Genomic DNA, 16,853 nt, shown 5'->3' with positions numbered 1-16,853 from the left:
GTTAGCAGGCTACATAGAACGGCGCCCAGGTATCTCCCTGCACTTACCATTATTGCTGGGCGCTGCGCCGTTCACCTGCTGTGGCCCAGTTACTGTCTCCTGCTCCATATACTAATTACTACTATCGGAGCAATAGGGAGGAGACATCAGCTTCTCCTGGGCGTTTCTTCTGTGCTGCGATTGGAAAGTGCTACAGCCAGGGAGAAGAAATGCCCAGGACAGAAGCTGATGTCTCCTGCCCATTGCGCCAATAGTAATTAGCATAGACAGTAATGGGGCACAGCAGGCAAACGGAGCAGCACTAGTGAGTGCACAGAGATCCCTGGGCACTGCTCTATGTAGCCTACTACTTAAAGTCTGGACCCATGAAAAGTCCTCCCATCATTGGTGGCACAGTGCGCCCGCCCCTCTATTGGCAGTGCTTCCTTCTCCCCTGTGCTGATGAGGGAACATGAATGCGCTGACAGCAGCGCGCTCATGTTCTGAGATACTAGACTGCAGCAGCGCAGCCCAGTATCGAAAAAAATAAAAATGGAAATCCCAGTATCATATCGATACCCAATCGTTTTGTCCCGTATCGAAATTTCAATACTCGCAACAACCCTAAATAGTAGAACATGTGGCAGCCAGTAGAGATACAAAGCTTCTCAGTAACTCACTGGTTGTTCACAGCCACATGTTTGTAGGTAAGCCTGCAAAACTGTGCTGCCATTAGCTTTTTAAATGATCTATTAGAAAACCACAGTGGCTTGTAGAGACTGTCTGCATTTCAACTGCCACATACTCAAATATGAATGTGACGCTTCAGACAAAGCACCTTTGTGTCTAATGGCTGCTTACCAGTGTTCATTCTCTATGCACAGGGAGACATCCATCATTTGACATCTTCATGCAACTTGTCTGGTTGCACCAAATGTAATTTGGTGCAGTTTATGTATTAGGTGAAACTGCATTGGCTGTATGACTTGGTCTTAAAAAAAAACAAAAAACAAAAAACAAAAAAAAAAAAAACACACGGGCTGCCTGGCATAGGATGCGACAACATTTCCAAGTCTCGCAGATAAGGCTACTTTCACACTAGGGTTCGGGTGTCCGCTTTTGAGCTCTGTTTGAAGGGGCTCACAAGCGGCCCCGAACGCATCCGTCCAGCACTAATGCATTCTGAGTGGACGTGGATCCGCTCAGAATGTATCAGTCTGGCAGCGTTCAGCCTCCGCGCCGCTGGCGGACACTTGAACGCTGCTTGCAGCGTTCGGGTGTCCGCCTGGCGGCGAGCGGATCCGTCCAGACTTAACGCAAGTCAATGGGGACGGATCCGTTTGAAGATGACACACTATGGCTTAATTTTTAAACGGATCCGTCCCCCATTGACTTTCAATGTAAAAGTCTGGATGGATCCGCTCAGGCTACTTTCACACTTCTGAACGGAGCCACCGTCTGCATTATATGAGCGGATCCGTCTCAGACGGATCCGCTCTGAACACTAGTGTGAAAGTAGCCTTAACGTGCCATAATCTGGTTTGATAAAAGGTCTCCCACAGAACACATTCAGATCAGAAACAAATGCTGCCATCTTGTGCACAAGGACCCTTTAATACTTTAAGGTGGATCATTCATACGAGGTGTTGCTTTGAAGCTTGCATTTTGATTCAAGTGTGATCATGGAGTTTTTAACTACAGAATTTACAGGAAAATAAAAATATACAGGATGTGTATTTGGTGACCTTTATTAGTGACCACCCTAGATTACATATATCATACATTGTATTTACATAGAGAATTGATAGCATAGCTTAATAAATTAGGTAGCTTTATACAGACATAGTTACCAATTAACACCAATCCAACCAATACATGTCCCTTTAGAGACTGATGAAAAACCATGTGATAAGTGCTTTCTGCCTCCGATATTACTTTTCAAATGTACTTCATGAACAGTACAGACAAGGTGCTAGAGATGCCAGTCCAACGCTGCTCCCCCGGGCTCTAGTCCAACCAATGGTTCCTGAAAGACTGAAACAGGAGTTGACCATTAATATATTCATATATTGGGGGGGGGGGGGGGGGGGGGGGGGTTCTATACTAATCTTTCAAGGTCTCTTCTTCCTCCGCCTTGTACACTCGCAGGCCAGCAGTCGGGCAAACTGTGGGAGTCAGGCTTTATTCCCCACCTTGAGTCACATGCTCAGCGGCCTCGGCCGCTATCCAATTCCAATGTCAGAGGGCGGAGACTTGAATATGGGAGCCAGGAGGAGTCCGGGGCGGCCGCTGTGGGAGGCAGTTGTACTGGTATGCACAATGCAGGGACGGGGCAGACTAAGATTTAAAAAATGGTCGGCGCGCACATGTGACTGCTCCCATGAAGTCACAAAATATCATGGTTATTAAGAAACCGCGATATTGCCATATCGCCATTTCTTAAAACCCTGGTATATTACTCAAGCCTAGTCTGACATTGGTTATGGGTGTGAATGAAAGAAATCTGGGTTTATTCAAACATGAATTCCAGGTATTTTATACTACAAACTAACACATTGCAGAAAAGGTTACACAGATTATCTACTTTTAAGGCACATGGAGGAATGGCCAGTCTTCCAAACATGACAAGAGAACTTTACGAGCATCTACAAATCTGAATGTTAAAAACAAAACTTACTGTGAAGGTCATACGTGGACTCTGGGTCTAATAACAGTTCTGAAGACAACACAAGGTCCTGGGGCCACTGTCCATTAGAGAAATTCAGCTCTTGCTCTGGCGAGGAGCTGCCATCTGTCCCCATTTCATATTCACTGCTGCAGGTCCTGCAGCACAGAGCACAGCTGGCAGGGGTGAAGCCTGGCCCACGTGGAAACAGATCATCCTCGTTCCGGAGGTAACTTCTTAGCGCCCCACTATGGTGCATTGGACGGTCTCTGAACCAGGCCCAGTGAGTGGGATCTTTAGACATCACCTAAATATAAAATACATATCAAGTATATAAACTTGGTGCACACCTTAAAATTCCTACACTCCAGGATTTACCTCATCGCAGAGTCTCCGACTCACAACTGCTCTGTAGTTCATCTTTGCCCAAAACCTGTCCCGTAGCTGCAGAAACTGAGGATACAACTCCCTCCAAGAGTCCCCCAAGGCCCATGGGAATATTTCATATTTATAATCCTCCTCATCCTCTTCCATGTCATTAGCCAAGTAACTAGAAAACAAAAAGCAAATCCACTGAAACACAAGCAGGGATCACTCTGGCCAGGAATTAAGTTCCTCGACTTTACTAGATGTGCCCTAGAGGCCGGTATCAAAACTGGTCACTGGTGTGCACCAAGTCAAGCGGTTACAGCCATCAAAAGCACATGAAACTCCATGTAGTCGGAAAGGAGAAAGTCTACCAGTCCCTCCTACACCTGTTGGACTGCAGTTACATCTGTACAGCCACCATTTCATTGATCACAGTTCTGAACAATTAGAAACTAGGTCGTTCCATCTGTAATTATGTTGGTTTAAAAACCCTATCTGACCAATTTCTGTCCAGACAGTGTGTAAATGGCCTTCTGCCCAATGATGGTCAGAAAACCTGTCAGATCTGTTGGTGTAATACAGCCCTTAGGCCCACTGTACAACCCCCTTCTTGGATAGAGTATATTCTCAAAGAGATGGGTCATTCTGCCAAAGTGAGCATTACCATGGCTTTAATGCAGTTTTTTGGACAAGCACTTATTTAATCTGATCCATACATTTGTTTTGGACCGCTTGTGAGAGCCCTGAACGGATCTCACAACCTGAAAGCCTAAACACCAGGGTGAAAGTCTTACATATAGAAAACATGCAGTGCTTTACAGTACCAGCCACAGATTAGATTTTCAGAATATCTACACTGCAGAAATCATCAGTGTGCAAGATGACCTACCTGCAGAGTGAATTCTCACATCCATAGGCTGTCATTTATATCACTGATCCAGAGAAGATTTCATGCAGAAAGTCCCCATTGACTTAAATTTCATTTTCTGCCTGAAATCTGTGGGACTAGTGGCAGATTTAGAGCATGGAAATTGACTTGTGGGGCACTTTTTTTATATTCTCCCGAGTTCACCTTTTGTCTGCAAGTCATACCCCCTAGCAAATCCACCTCTACAATTCGAAAGTGCTGCAGAGAAGTTTTAGGATGGGCTTTTGGGCACAAGTGTTTTAGAAGCAGCAGTTTTTTGTGTCAGCTGCAGTTCTAAATTGAAACTCTAGAAAATACAAAAATGTAGGACACAGCCTTTTTTTGCTATAGTTATTTAATTTTTTTTAAAGAGCCATAAAATACATGTGGCACGGAATACAAGTTGTTTCTATGACATCTAGCAAACAAAAACTGCTAGGGCAGAGCCATGTAGGATGCTCTTAGAGAGGGGGTCCGCTGGGGCCTCCACAGGGGGAAATCGGCAGCAAACCAAGGCCTGAAATCGGCTGGTTTTTGCACTGGCATAGCAACAGGCCTTCTGCAACTTTCAACACTTGCACTGGAAAGTTAAAGACATAGTAAAACCCAGAAGAAACTGACATTTTACAGGTACAAGTCAGTTTACGTGTGGATAACCTTTTCAAAAATGCATCCATTTCACTGCTGCCGTCAATCCTGCACACAATTCCACAGGATGTATGACATGCGGCTGCACCCCTATAGATGTGCTGAACATTTGAAAGTCCACAGGAATCTGTTATATGAATAACTGTAATTATACTGGTATGCACAATGCAGGGGGGCGGGCAGATGTAGATTTAGAAGTTGTCACAAAACATATAGATTTGTGATGTCACAAAATACAATGGTTATTAGAAACTTGCAATATCGCAGTTTCTTAAAACCCTGGTCTGGTTATGGGTGTGAATGAAGGAAATCTGGGTTTATTCAGACATGAATACCAGGTATTTTATACTACAAAGTATCACATTGCAGAAATGGTTACACAGATCATCCATTAAGGCACGTGGGCTGAGCATTTACAGAACGAGTCCTGTAGGTTTGTAGACTAAGGGTACTTTCACACTTGGGTTTTTCTTTTTCGGCATAGAGTTCCGTCACAGGGGCTCTATACCGGAAAAGAACTGATCAGGCATATCCCCATGCATTCTGAATGGAGAGTAATCCGTTCAGTTTGCATCAGGATGTCTTAAGTTCAGTCGTTTTGACTGATCAGGCAAAGAGAAAACCATAGCATGCCACGGTTTTCTCTCCGGCGAAAAATACTGAAGACATGCCTGATCCGGCATTTTTCCCATAGGAATTAGTGCCGGATCCGGCATTCAAAATACCGGAATGCCGGATCCGTCCTTCCGGCCTGCGCAGACCGGTAAAAATTTGAAAAAAATATACAAGACGGATCCGTCTGTCCGCGTGACAAGCGGAGAGACGGATCCGTCCTTGCAATGCATTTGTGAGACAGATCCGTATCCAGATCAGTCTCACAAATTCTTTCAGTCAGCGGCAGATCCGGTGGATTACACTGCCGCAAGTGTGTAAGTAGTCTAAGACGTTACTGAACGGTGAACTGAGACCAGACAAAAACTAATGAGCACCTCATTACTTACAGAGCAACAAAGAAGTTCATGGTGGAGTATTCATTGGCGTAGATGCCCGCACGTTTGAAGTACACCAAGACCATTGCAAGAAGATACTGCGGATTACAAAAATCTGAGCTTTAGTTTGATGTTTTGAAGCAGAACTAGCAACAAATTATGTAAGTAAATGTACAAGACCTACCTTACATACTCAAACTTAGATACAAGAGCCAAGACTGAACCAAATCTGAGCAAGTGTCCTACAAATCTACAGCTAGAGGTGATAAAGGCTGCACTTCATAGGCCATTGTCAGACAGGCACTCCACATGGAAGCATGACTTCCCATCCTGGACTCTGCTCTTGTAACGGGTCCTTATAGAGCAGTTTTCCTGCCCGAAATCTGTAATGATTTGTACTCACATAATGCCGCCAGTACAATACATAAGAGCTGATGTCACATAGGGACACCACATTATAATTTGTCGTGAGGTCCCATTACAAGAGCAGAGTCCAGGAGAGGAGTCACGCTCCCACACGGGTTTCCTTCAGTCCTCTTGCTAGTCTAACGGAACTTCCACTTCAGCTTTAATACGTTTATGTGAGTGGGGCCACCACCATAATAAAGTTACCACTGGAAAACAGAAGCCAACCGCAATACAAGTGCACCAAGCGTGCTGCCAGCCACTGAGAGAGCGACTATTGATGAGTGTCGCAGTATGACAGCATTACAGCACCCTGTACTTACCTTGTCTGAGATTCTTAAACAGGCATCCATAGACAGGAACTGTTGAATCAGTTCATTTTCTGCAAAAAAAAAAAAATTAAGTTTGTATTTAACAGATTTAGTGCTGGGTGATATGGCCTTAAAGAGGACCTTTCACTACTCTACAAACGAAAAACTAACTATACCTGTGGGCAGAGCGGCGCCCAGGGGTCCCCCTGCACTTACTAGCAAGTCTGGGCGCCGCTCAGTTCGCCCGGTATAGGCTCCGGTGTCTGCGCTCCCTCAGTGCAGCAAGGGACACGCCTCCTACAAGAAAACAGTCAGAGGGAGCGCAGACACCGGAGCCTATACCGGGCGAACTGAGCGGCGCCCAGACTTGCTAGTAAGTGCAGGGGGACCCCTGGGCGCCGCTCTGCCCACAGGTATAGTTAGTTTTTCGTTTGTAGAGTAGTGAAAGGTCCTCTTTAAAAGGGAATTTGTCACCTATTTTGACCATATAAAACAGTTAATATAGCAATGTGCAATAAAGTACCTTCTTACCTACATGTGTCTTTTTATTCAACTTTTCATTCTTATTAAAAAGCGATTTTTCTTATGTGCAAATTAAGTCTCAAGGTGCCCAGAGGGGCGTTATTACTCTGCTCTAGTGCCCAGTAGGCCTTCTAAGAAATAAATGTCCTCCCACATACTTACCGAACAGCGCCGCCCCCTCCCCACTAAGTAATTAAATTTATTCACTGCATCGACCCTTGCTTCCTCCTCTCTTGTCCTCCTCCGAAATCCCGCGCAGGCGCAGTATTGCTGAGTGCCTGCGTGATACTCCTGCTCCAGAGGGCAACAGCCTCACTAGTGTCACTTGGCATTCGCCGAGCCCAGTGACGTAATCAGAGTCGGTGCATGCAGTGAATAAATTAAATGACGTAGTGGAGAGGGGGTGGCGCCGTTCGGCAAGTATGTGGGAGGACATTTATTTCTTAGGAGGCCGGCTGGGCACTGCAGGGGGGCGTTACTGGGCACTAGAGCAGAGTAATAACGCCCCTCTAGGCACCTTGAGACTTCATTTGCACATGAGAAAAATCGCTTTTTAATAGGAAAAGTTGAATAAAAAGAAAGACACATGTAGGTAAGAAGGTACTTTATTGCACATTGCTATGTTAACGGTTTTATATGGTCAAAATAGGTGACAGATTCCCTTTAAATCAAAAAGGGATGACCCAATTAAAGTTTTTGCTACACAAGTCAACACCAAGTTACACTTTTACATAAGGGGAATTACATGCGCATCAATTCCTTTATGTGCAGTTTGACATTTAGCTATAAACAGCATGCAGATCCCACTAACAGGGCCACATTATGAACAAGCCATCTTACCCTCAACTTGGACCCCCCTCGATGAAATGGATGGAGGGGCGACCAGAAAAGCACATCACTGGTCCATTCATTAGCTCCACACATTCAAGTACAGCTGTCCCAGCGGTAAGACTCCCAATCGGTTATCTCCCATCCTGTGCATAGGGGATAACCTAACTGGGATACATCTAACAAAGGTGAGGACTGGTCAATGTTGCAGCCCTACAAATTTGCTCCATAGAGGCTGGAGACCCCTCCCTGCCCATGAGGTTGATGCTGCTCTAGTTGAGCTCTCAGTCTAGCAGTTCTCCCCCCCCCAGGTTTCCTTGAAATCAAATGAATAGGCCATTGGATTGTCTCCAGGATTCTGTGGCTGCCAAGTATCAATACATCTAACATCCAGTTACCGTAAATACTGACTTTTGGACTTTGTCTAAACTGTGAAAGCCTGATAACTGTAGGACGGAAAGAATAGTCAAATGTCAAAACCACACTATCCCACCCAATAGTTAAAAAGGCTCTTTAAATGAAAAAGCCTAAATTTCCTTTACCTTCCTCGCTGAGGAGATTGCAACAAGAAAAACTTTTTAAAAAGGTTAAATATTTGACCCAATTTCTTCTGATGGTTCAACAGGCAAGTCTGAAAAACGAGATTTAAATTCCAAGTAGTGTGGGGGGTTAGCTCTTCTCCGGGGGTCATTCTCACAGGTTACTTCAGACACGTGGTCCCTCAGCCTTGCCCAGTTGAGACCACACAGAGAGCCTCCAGGCCTCTGTCCAGACCAATGTCTCTTGTGGGGTATTGGGGCATAATAGTCCACCTGACTATAGCCCTTCGACCCTCCCAGGCGTCGCTTTGTCCCCCACCTCCATGCTATCTCCCAGCATTGTGGTCCCTCAGCCTTGCCCAGCTGAGACCACAGACTGAGCCTCCAGGCCTCTGTCTACAGGTAACACTGCCCCCTTTTCTGACACCCTGGGAGGTGCTTTATGCCAGCCTGACTACATCCAGCTCGTCTCACCTGTGGTGGAACAGGGGTGTAGACCACACTATTCACCCTTTCCTTGCCTCTACACTGTGAGAGACCTGTCACTGTCTCACAGTAGGAAAAAAAACTAATCGTGAATCTAAGCTTGATCCTTTCAAGAACCCCATCTATAAATGTTCTGCTAGTTTTTCCATAAAAAAAAAAAAAAAAAACCACACACACACACACACACTTGAACACTGATTGTACTAGTGTACTAGGCTTAAGACACTTATTGAAACCTTGCTGCAAAAACTTAGAACCGTAGGCATATGACATCTAACCTTAAAGCATTACACCAAGAGATACCTCCTGCAAATGGAGGTCTTTTGCATGTTACCACCTTCCAATTAGCCATCATGGTGTCAATTATTTTGTATGGAGTATAATTTTCAAGATCCACACCATAAGATGTAATGTATTCTATTTGAGGATAACAAACTGGACCCTGACTCCAAGATTCTGCCATTGCAGCCAAAAGGAGAAGATACCAGGTCTTTCTGGGTCCGTTTGGGGCTTCATCTCATCTTCCTGAATTTCTCAGAGCCCTTGGAACTAGGGGAAGTGGGGGAAGGCAGATCCCAGTTGGAGTTTCCAGGGTATAGACACATCCATTCCTGAACTAAACTTGTCCTTTGAAATCGAGAGAAGCTTTGCATTCTTCTGACATGCAAATTCAAAAGATTTAGATTACACATTGCCTTTCTTTTTTTAAGGCTACTTTCACACTTGCGTTCGGGGCTCCGCTTGCGAGTTCCGTTTGAAGGCTCTCACAAGCGGCCCCGAACGGATCCGTACAGCCCCAATGCATTCTGAGTGGATGCAGATCCGCTCAGCATGCATAAGTCTGGCTCAGTTTGTCCTCCGCTCAGCAGGCGGACACCCGAACACTGCTCGCAGCGTTTTTCAGCCTGGCCGTGCGGAGGCAAACGGATCTGTCCAGACTTACAATGGCTCAATTGTCAAATGGTACCGTCCCCCATAGACTTTTTTTTGTTCATGGTAATGCAAACGGATCCGTTCTGAACGGATCTAAGCGTTTGCATTATAGGTGCGGATCCGTCTGTGCAGATACCAGACGGATCCGCACCTAAACGCAGGTGTGAAAGTAGCCTAATATGTCCTTCGATACTTCCTTCCCCTGGATCCAATCTGTTCTGATAGTCCACTTTTCTATAGTTCATGTCCCTCAAGTAAACTGCAGATGGCGACATGTTCTGTTCCACCCCTCCCAAAAAGTTGTTTCTGGTTTTGGTTACTAGAGATGGGTCATTTATCCAGGGAGTTATTCGGATTGCCCGATTAGAGCCAGAAAGGAATTTTTTTCCCCTAAAGTGAGGAAAATTGGCTCCTACCTCACCGTTTTTCCCCCTTGATGGTTTATACAAGAGACCACAGTTCTGTTGTCAGAACAAATCTGAACATTTTGATGTCTTCGGTTTGTAAAGTCTTAAAATTCTTTGCTCTAAACCTCTCGACTTATCTATCCCCCCTTTTAGTGTAGTTAGCACTTTGACAACCCCCCCAAAAACAGAACTTTTATATATCATTACAAAAACTACAGTTTTCAATCTACACAAGTGATTCCCAGCCACTGGGTTGTGGATCATTGGATACCAGGGCCACTGGAGACAGGAATTAGATTGCAGTTGACAGAATCTGGAGATCCGACTGTACTGGAGAGCAGGGAAGCTGCTGTGTGGATTGTAGGAAACAGAACTTGTCCAGCTCCACACAGCAACTGCCATTGCCTTCTTCCTGTCCAGCTTTGCCTAGCCTGTTCCTACCTCACAAAGCACCAGGCTGGGGACATGAAGCTGATGGTGGATTTTGAGGAGTGCACAAAGGACTTAAACGTTAGAAGTTGCCTAAACGAGGGCATCACTGTGTGCAGAAAAGTAGCCCGTGGTCACATTGTGAAAGTCTTCTGCTGGCTCCAGTACCAAGTGACCAGGCAGCTGACTGTACAGTGTAAGGTCTCTGCCGGAGGAGAGCAAATATTTGGCCATGAACAGTTGATCAAACAGGCAAATACCTGGTCCTGGGATCTGCTGTGATGTAGCCAGTGGTAGAAGTTGTCCGAGTAAGGGCTCCTTAAGACAACTGTTTCCAGTGCGGAAGTAAAGCTTCGTGCGAGTGCGATTCCCTGTTCTGGACACTGCTTGTTTTACAGGAGCACACGGCATTATAATGCCGTGTGTCTCTGCATTACTCTTACTGAATTATACTGACAGCATTATGAGCACTACAGGGGCATTTTATACTGCATACATTATGGGGAAGGAGGCACCATGTGGCATCTACTTGGGACACTATAGGAGCATTTTATGTTGCCACATTATGGGGGAACTATACAGAAGTACTTTATACTGGTTCAAATTATAGGGCACTATGGGGTCCTTGGCACATTAGGGGGCACTATAGGGACATTGGCTCTACTGGGGTCACTAGGATGCGGTTTTTTTACTTCAACAATGAGGCCTTTTGCACTGGCACACACATGGGCATTTTTTGTACTGCTCACATTAAAAGTAGCCATTTTTCTACCGTCACATTACAAAGTTACTACTACCAGGGGCATTATGCCTTTATTACAACTGGGGGACTATGGGGAACATGAACCCTAGTATGGGCATTATTACATCTGGGGCACAGTGGGGACATTGTTACTGTTGGTGCACTATTACTAAGTGTACTGACTTACTATTAACGCGACTTTGGGGGAGCACCATTACTGTGGGGGCACACTGGCACAGTATCCACTTAGAATAATTATTTTGGGGACATTACATTAGTGTCAGGGACACCATTTACTGGATGCAGTTATTTTTTAGGGCACTGCGCCAATAATTACTGAAGGTAGCACTATGTGTGGTACTAGTATTTTCAGGGGGTTTATCCATTTCTGCAGTAGAGTATTGGGGAGCACAGTGGGCACAGTATTTAGGGTGGCACAATGGGGTGTTGATAAGGTGGGGAGGGGGATGATGGAATGGTAGGAAACTAAGATGTCTGTCAAACTCTGCAGAGACAACAGATGGCTTAAAGAAGAAACCAACAGTGGTTTGGTCTGACAGGAGAATTTGAGGAAAGAACATTTACATCAAAGACAACTTCACTGGATGTACGAGGCCCTGTATGAGGGTACTTTCACATCTCTGTAGGCGATTCCGGCAGGCTGTTCCAGACCAGCAGAGACCAGTCTGCTTGAATTCACTGCTGGATTCAGATGGAGTGCCCGTTGGCCCTATTAACTATAGAGATGCCACAATCTGGCAAAAATGCTGAGAATATGAAGGACAAACCACTACATCTGCAGTCTGTCCAGCTGATTCCTTGGGTCTCCTAGGCAAGAGTAAGACACTAACAGTTCAATACAGCACAATACAGATGTATCGTGCTGCATTGAAACAGGGATCAGACCCTGTAATGTTGAAGTCCCAGAGTGGGACAAATAATAAAGTGAAGAAAAAAAATTAAAGTTAATAAAATTTACCCAAAAAAATTACGTTTCAAGTATTTAAAACAATTTTTTTTACTCCATTTTACCAGTGTCATGAAGTACAATATAGGGATGTCCCGATACCATTTTTTTTTTTTAGACAGAGTACCGATACTTTTATTTAAGTACTCACCGATATCAATTACCGATACCAATTAAATAAATAACACATTTATTTTGTGACCACTGACCAACCAAAAGTCCAAAAAACAGCCCCCAGCCTCTCATCAGCACCCCCAGCCTCTCCCTCTTATCAGCCCCCTCTGGTAACTCAACCCAACCCCCTAGTATTAGTGGCCACAGGGTCAGTCCCCCCTCCGCAGTATTAATCATTGGCCGCAGTGGCCGCAGGGTCGTCGTCGTCGTCCCCCCCCCCCCCTTCATCATTGGTGGCAGTGGGCAGTTCCGATCAGAGTCCCAGCAGTGTAATGCTGGGGCTCTGATCGGTTACCATGGCAGCCAGGACGCTACAGAAGTCCTAGCTGCCATGGTATGTCAGTGAGCAGCATTATACTCACTTGCGCGGTGGCCGCCGGGCGCTCCTTCTGTCTGTGCGGCGCATTGCTAATGCTTATAGCTCACGTGCGCCGTGGCCGCTCCTTCTGTCTGTGCGGCGCATTGCTAATGCTTATAGCATTAGCAATGCGCCGCACAGACTTATGAGAGGGAGCGCCCGGCGGCCGCGGCGCAAGAGAGTATAATGCTTCTCACTAACATACAATGATTAATACTGTGGAGGGGGGCGCACTGCCACCAATGCAGAGACTGAAGAACATTACCGGCACCCGACCTCTGAGAGGACGCTGCGATCCACGCAATTAACCCCTCAGGTGCCACACCTGAGGGGTTAATTGCACGGATCACAGAGTCCTCTCAGAGGTCGGGTGCTGGTAATGCGAGTCACAGAATTCCTTCCTCCACGCCGAACTGCTGAGAGCGCCGCCGCAAGCGGCCAGCAGGTATCGGCAGTGGTATCGGGGACATTTGCACGAGTACAAGTACTCATGCAAATGTCCAGTATCGGTCCTGATACTGGTATCGGGACAACCCTAGTACAATATGTGACGTGAAGCAAAAAACGGAACAGATCAGGAAAGAAACAACGGACGTGTGAATGGACCCTTATGCAGACTGAATGGGAAAAAATTCCGTAGACAGATGGGAATCTTATCATGAATGGCATTTCTTCCACATTTTAGAAGAAATCTGACATTCCCTTCTATTGGCTACCATTGTATTAATCGCAGAATCTGAAAAGCCTTTGGATATTAAAGTCACAGTGCCTTTCCTTTTTCCACTTGGGGATGAGAATCTGGTCAACGTTAGGAGATCTGCCTGCCAGGGAAGAAGCCATAGACTCCGAACCAAAAGGAGCGTATGTATGTATGTATGTATGTATGTATGTATGTATATTACACTTTAAAGGGGTTGACCACTTTCTGGCTTCTTTTGACCAACGGGCAAGATGACTATTGTACCAATCTGGCCTTTGTTGATTGCTTTTTAAATATACCAAATGGCGCAATGCCCCTTGTTAAGCAAGTCTCTGTGCTGTCTACAAAGGGGTCCTGTCCATAAGATGGCCGCTGACAGTCATGTGACCAGGCAAAGAACTTGAGACCCATCACTCAGCCTTCCCCACTCAAATACACTGCTCCTGCCATGCACCTGTTCTGTTGGGAGTTTAGCGCAGGCACAGTGTGTTGAATGGCAAAGACATCACATGGAGGAGATCTGCCTGGTCACATGACCCTCCAGCAGCAGCCATTTTATGGAGAGGACCTTTGTGTGGACAGCACAGAGGACTTGGCCAACAAGGGCGCATACCTTACGAAACAGAAAATCAAAGGCTATATTAGTAAGTGTCAATCATCTCACAAACAGTGGCCAACCCTTTTAACCGCCTCCGGACCGCCTAATGCAGGATCGTGTTCCGGAGGCGGCAGCTCTGTGCACAGTCACGCATATACGCGTCATCTCGCGAGACTTCCTGTGAACGCGCGCACACAGGATCGGAAGGTAAGCGAGTGGATCTCCAGCCTGCCAGCTGCAATCGTTCTCTGGCAGGCTGGAGAGGCAATTTTTTTTAACCCCTAACAGGTATATTAGACGCTGTTTTGATAACGGCGTCTAATATACCTGCTACCTGGTCCTCTGGTGGTCCCTTTTGTTTGGATCGACCACCAGAGGACACAGGCAGCTCAGTAATAAGTAGCACCAACCACCACTACACTACACCCCCCACCCCCCTGCCACTTAACCCCTGATCCGCAAAACACGTACAGACGTCTGAATGGAGCCTTACAGGGGGGTGATCAATGACAGAGGGGTGATCACCCATATAGACTCCGTGATCACCCCAGTCATTGATCACCCCCCTGTAAGGCTCCATTCAGACGTCCGTATGATTTTTTCGGATCCACGGATACATGGATCGGATCCGCAAAACGCATACGGACGTCTGAATGGAGCCTTACAGGGGGGGTGATCAATGACAAGGGGGTGATCACGCATATAGACTTCTTGATCAGCCCCGTGTCATTGATCACCCCCCTGTAAGGCTCCATTCAGACGTCCGTATGATTTTTACGGATCCACGGATACATGGATCGGATCCGCAAAACACATACGGACGTCTGAATGGAGCCTTACAGGGGGGTGATCACCCATATAGACTCCCTGATCACCCCCCTGTCAGGCTCCATTCAGACATTTGTTTGGCCCAAGTTAGCGGAAATTGTAAGAAAGAAAAAAAAAAACTAGGGTGGCAGCATCAGCGGTGGTATCCCGCAAGTAAAGGTATTCATCTACAATAAAATATAAAATAAACCTGTGAATGGTCCTCTTTGGTCAGATAAGGGTAGCAGATCTCAATACGGTAAGGGCCCCTTTGTCAGATAAGTGGCCTCTAGGATAAACTTACATGCCCGGCCAATCCAAGCATGCATGTGTATAGCAGAGGCGGGGTACATGCAGACAGCTTTAGAATGCTCATAACAGATCTGCTCCCCAGTGTATGAAATCCCATGTCTGCCTCCAGTATTAGGGCTCTCCACCAGCACTGAGCCCAGTCCAGAGGCGCTTCTTACCTAGGAGCCTGTAGAAGGCCTGGCGCTCTTGAGGTTGGAGATGAAGCGCACTTGCCACCTTAGATCTGGTTACTGCTGCCTCTCTCTCAGGGATTCGCGTCTTGCGCGCTCCAACAACCCTTGCGTACTGCGGTCCCCTCACAATGCCTTGCTTCACCACGCTGCCGCCAGTTCCCGCGGCCCGGGGGGCAATCTGCATGTGCCTCATTGTGGGAGGGAAAGTGGGACGAGACTAAGGGTTGATCTGAAAAATAAGGTGATGGAGAAGTTCACAAACACCACACAGAACAGCTGACAATATACTAGCAAGTGGTGCCATAGGTGCTGTAGTCACTTTCTATGGAGGTGCCTGGCTAAGGAGGCTTCTCAGGAAGGAACATCTGGTAATCTAAGGGAGTATAGAAGGTGCAGGCCAAGACATGGCAGCTACATGACTGGACCCTACATACAGCACCACACAGCTCAGCCCCCGCACCTAGCATACTGGAGGACCTTGCAGGACCACCATCTCAGACAATGACCACCAGTAGGTTTGTGTACAGGGCACCAATATGGTGGCGCTTACAGCTGTGAGTGACCACACATCCTCCACACGCCGCTCACAGACAGAACCCACAGACACGTCACCTGGCGGCTGACATTTATACTGCAGCACCACGTGGGGGCGGGGTCTCCGCGTCCTAGCTTCCCGCCTACAGACTGTGGAGGGAGGAAGAGGGGGTCACATGACCGGAGCCTCAGAAACTATACCTCCCAGCGAGGGTCTAGAGCCCCGACCACCGGGCACAGTGACCCCATCATTATAGGACGCTCCCCCCGCCATACAATGTGAGGAACACACCGTGCAGCGCGCCCACTGACCTGAGCAGAGGCAGTAACCAGCTACAGGTGGCTATGTCACCCACCAGGCCTCCTGTGCGCAGGCTAGAATCCCGCCCCCTGCACGTGCCGCTGCTCTTATACCCCGCCCAATCAATCCCAGCACAGCTGGAGCGTGGGGGCGGGGCCTGCGGGGCTGATTGCTCCTCGGTGGTCACCCGGAGGGCTCAGGCTAGGTTCACATTGAAAAATTGCAGTGCTGAAAAAAACCCTGATGCAGAATCCATGTGGGGGTTCTTCCTCTTTTTCTGCAGTTTCACTGAGAATCTTCATTCCTGGCCATTTTCAGTGAAATTCTGGATGCAGAGTCCACGTCAACAATGGAGGGGACACCTTTTTTTTCCACAGTGCAATGTATTTTCTTTCTGTGTCCATTCCGTTTTTTTGTTTTTTTTGCAGACCGTATGCAAAACCATAAAGGTCCTCCGTGTGCATTTCATTTTCATGTCTGCATGTCCGTTCCGGAAAAAAATAGAACATGTCCTATTATTGTCCGCATTATGGACAAGGATCGGACTGTTCTATTAGGGGCCGGCTGTTCCGTTCCGCAAAATACGGAATGCACACGAACGTCATCCGGAAAATACGGTCGTGTGCATGAGCCCTTAACATGTGGATTCCCCTTTGAAATCAATCTGTAAATTCTGCATGTGTTTTAGGTGCGGAATCTGTGCCAAAATCCTCCCCTGAAATACTGTGTGAACCCAGTCTCAGGGTTTGTTCACAGGGGTATTTTGGGGT

At 46.8% G+C, this 16,853-nt stretch overlaps 1 protein-coding gene across 1 annotated transcript; it reads right to left on the bottom strand.

Moving 5' to 3' along the window:
* Positions 1-1,951: 1,951 nt before the first annotated feature.
* LOC122920047 (speedy protein 1-B-like) lies at positions 1,952-16,126 on the bottom strand. The gene is made up of 7 exons (XM_044269257.1): positions 16,095-16,126; positions 15,234-15,477; positions 6,286-6,344; positions 5,570-5,655; positions 3,023-3,194; positions 2,657-2,951; positions 1,952-2,013 (listed from the first exon to the last, which is right to left on the bottom strand). The coding sequence occupies exons 2-7, from the start codon at positions 15,439-15,441 to the stop codon at positions 1,952-1,954; spliced, it is 882 nt and encodes a 293-aa protein (XP_044125192.1). The 5' UTR covers positions 15,442-15,477; positions 16,095-16,126.
* Positions 16,127-16,853: the final 727 nt, after the last annotated feature.

The sequence above is a fragment of the Bufo gargarizans genome, chromosome 10, assembly GCF_014858855.1.
Source record: "Bufo gargarizans isolate SCDJY-AF-19 chromosome 10, ASM1485885v1, whole genome shotgun sequence".
Classification (NCBI taxonomy): Eukaryota; Metazoa; Chordata; class Amphibia; order Anura; family Bufonidae; genus Bufo; species Bufo gargarizans.
This window is presented reverse-complemented; position numbering and strand designations above follow the sequence as displayed.

Coding starts and splice junctions, on each gene's coding strand:
- LOC122920047 (XM_044269257.1), bottom strand. CDS start 15,441: ATGAGGCACATGCAGATTGCCCCCCGGGCCGCGGGAACTGGCGGCAGC. Junction 5,656..6,285: donor GTTTAAGAATCTCAGACAAG/GTAAGTACAGGG, acceptor TGTAATCCGCAG/TATCTTCTTGCAATGGTCTT. Junction 2,014..2,656: donor GTCCACGTATGACCTTCACA/GTAAGTTTTGTT, acceptor CTCCTGTTTCAG/TCTTTCAGGAACCATTGGTT.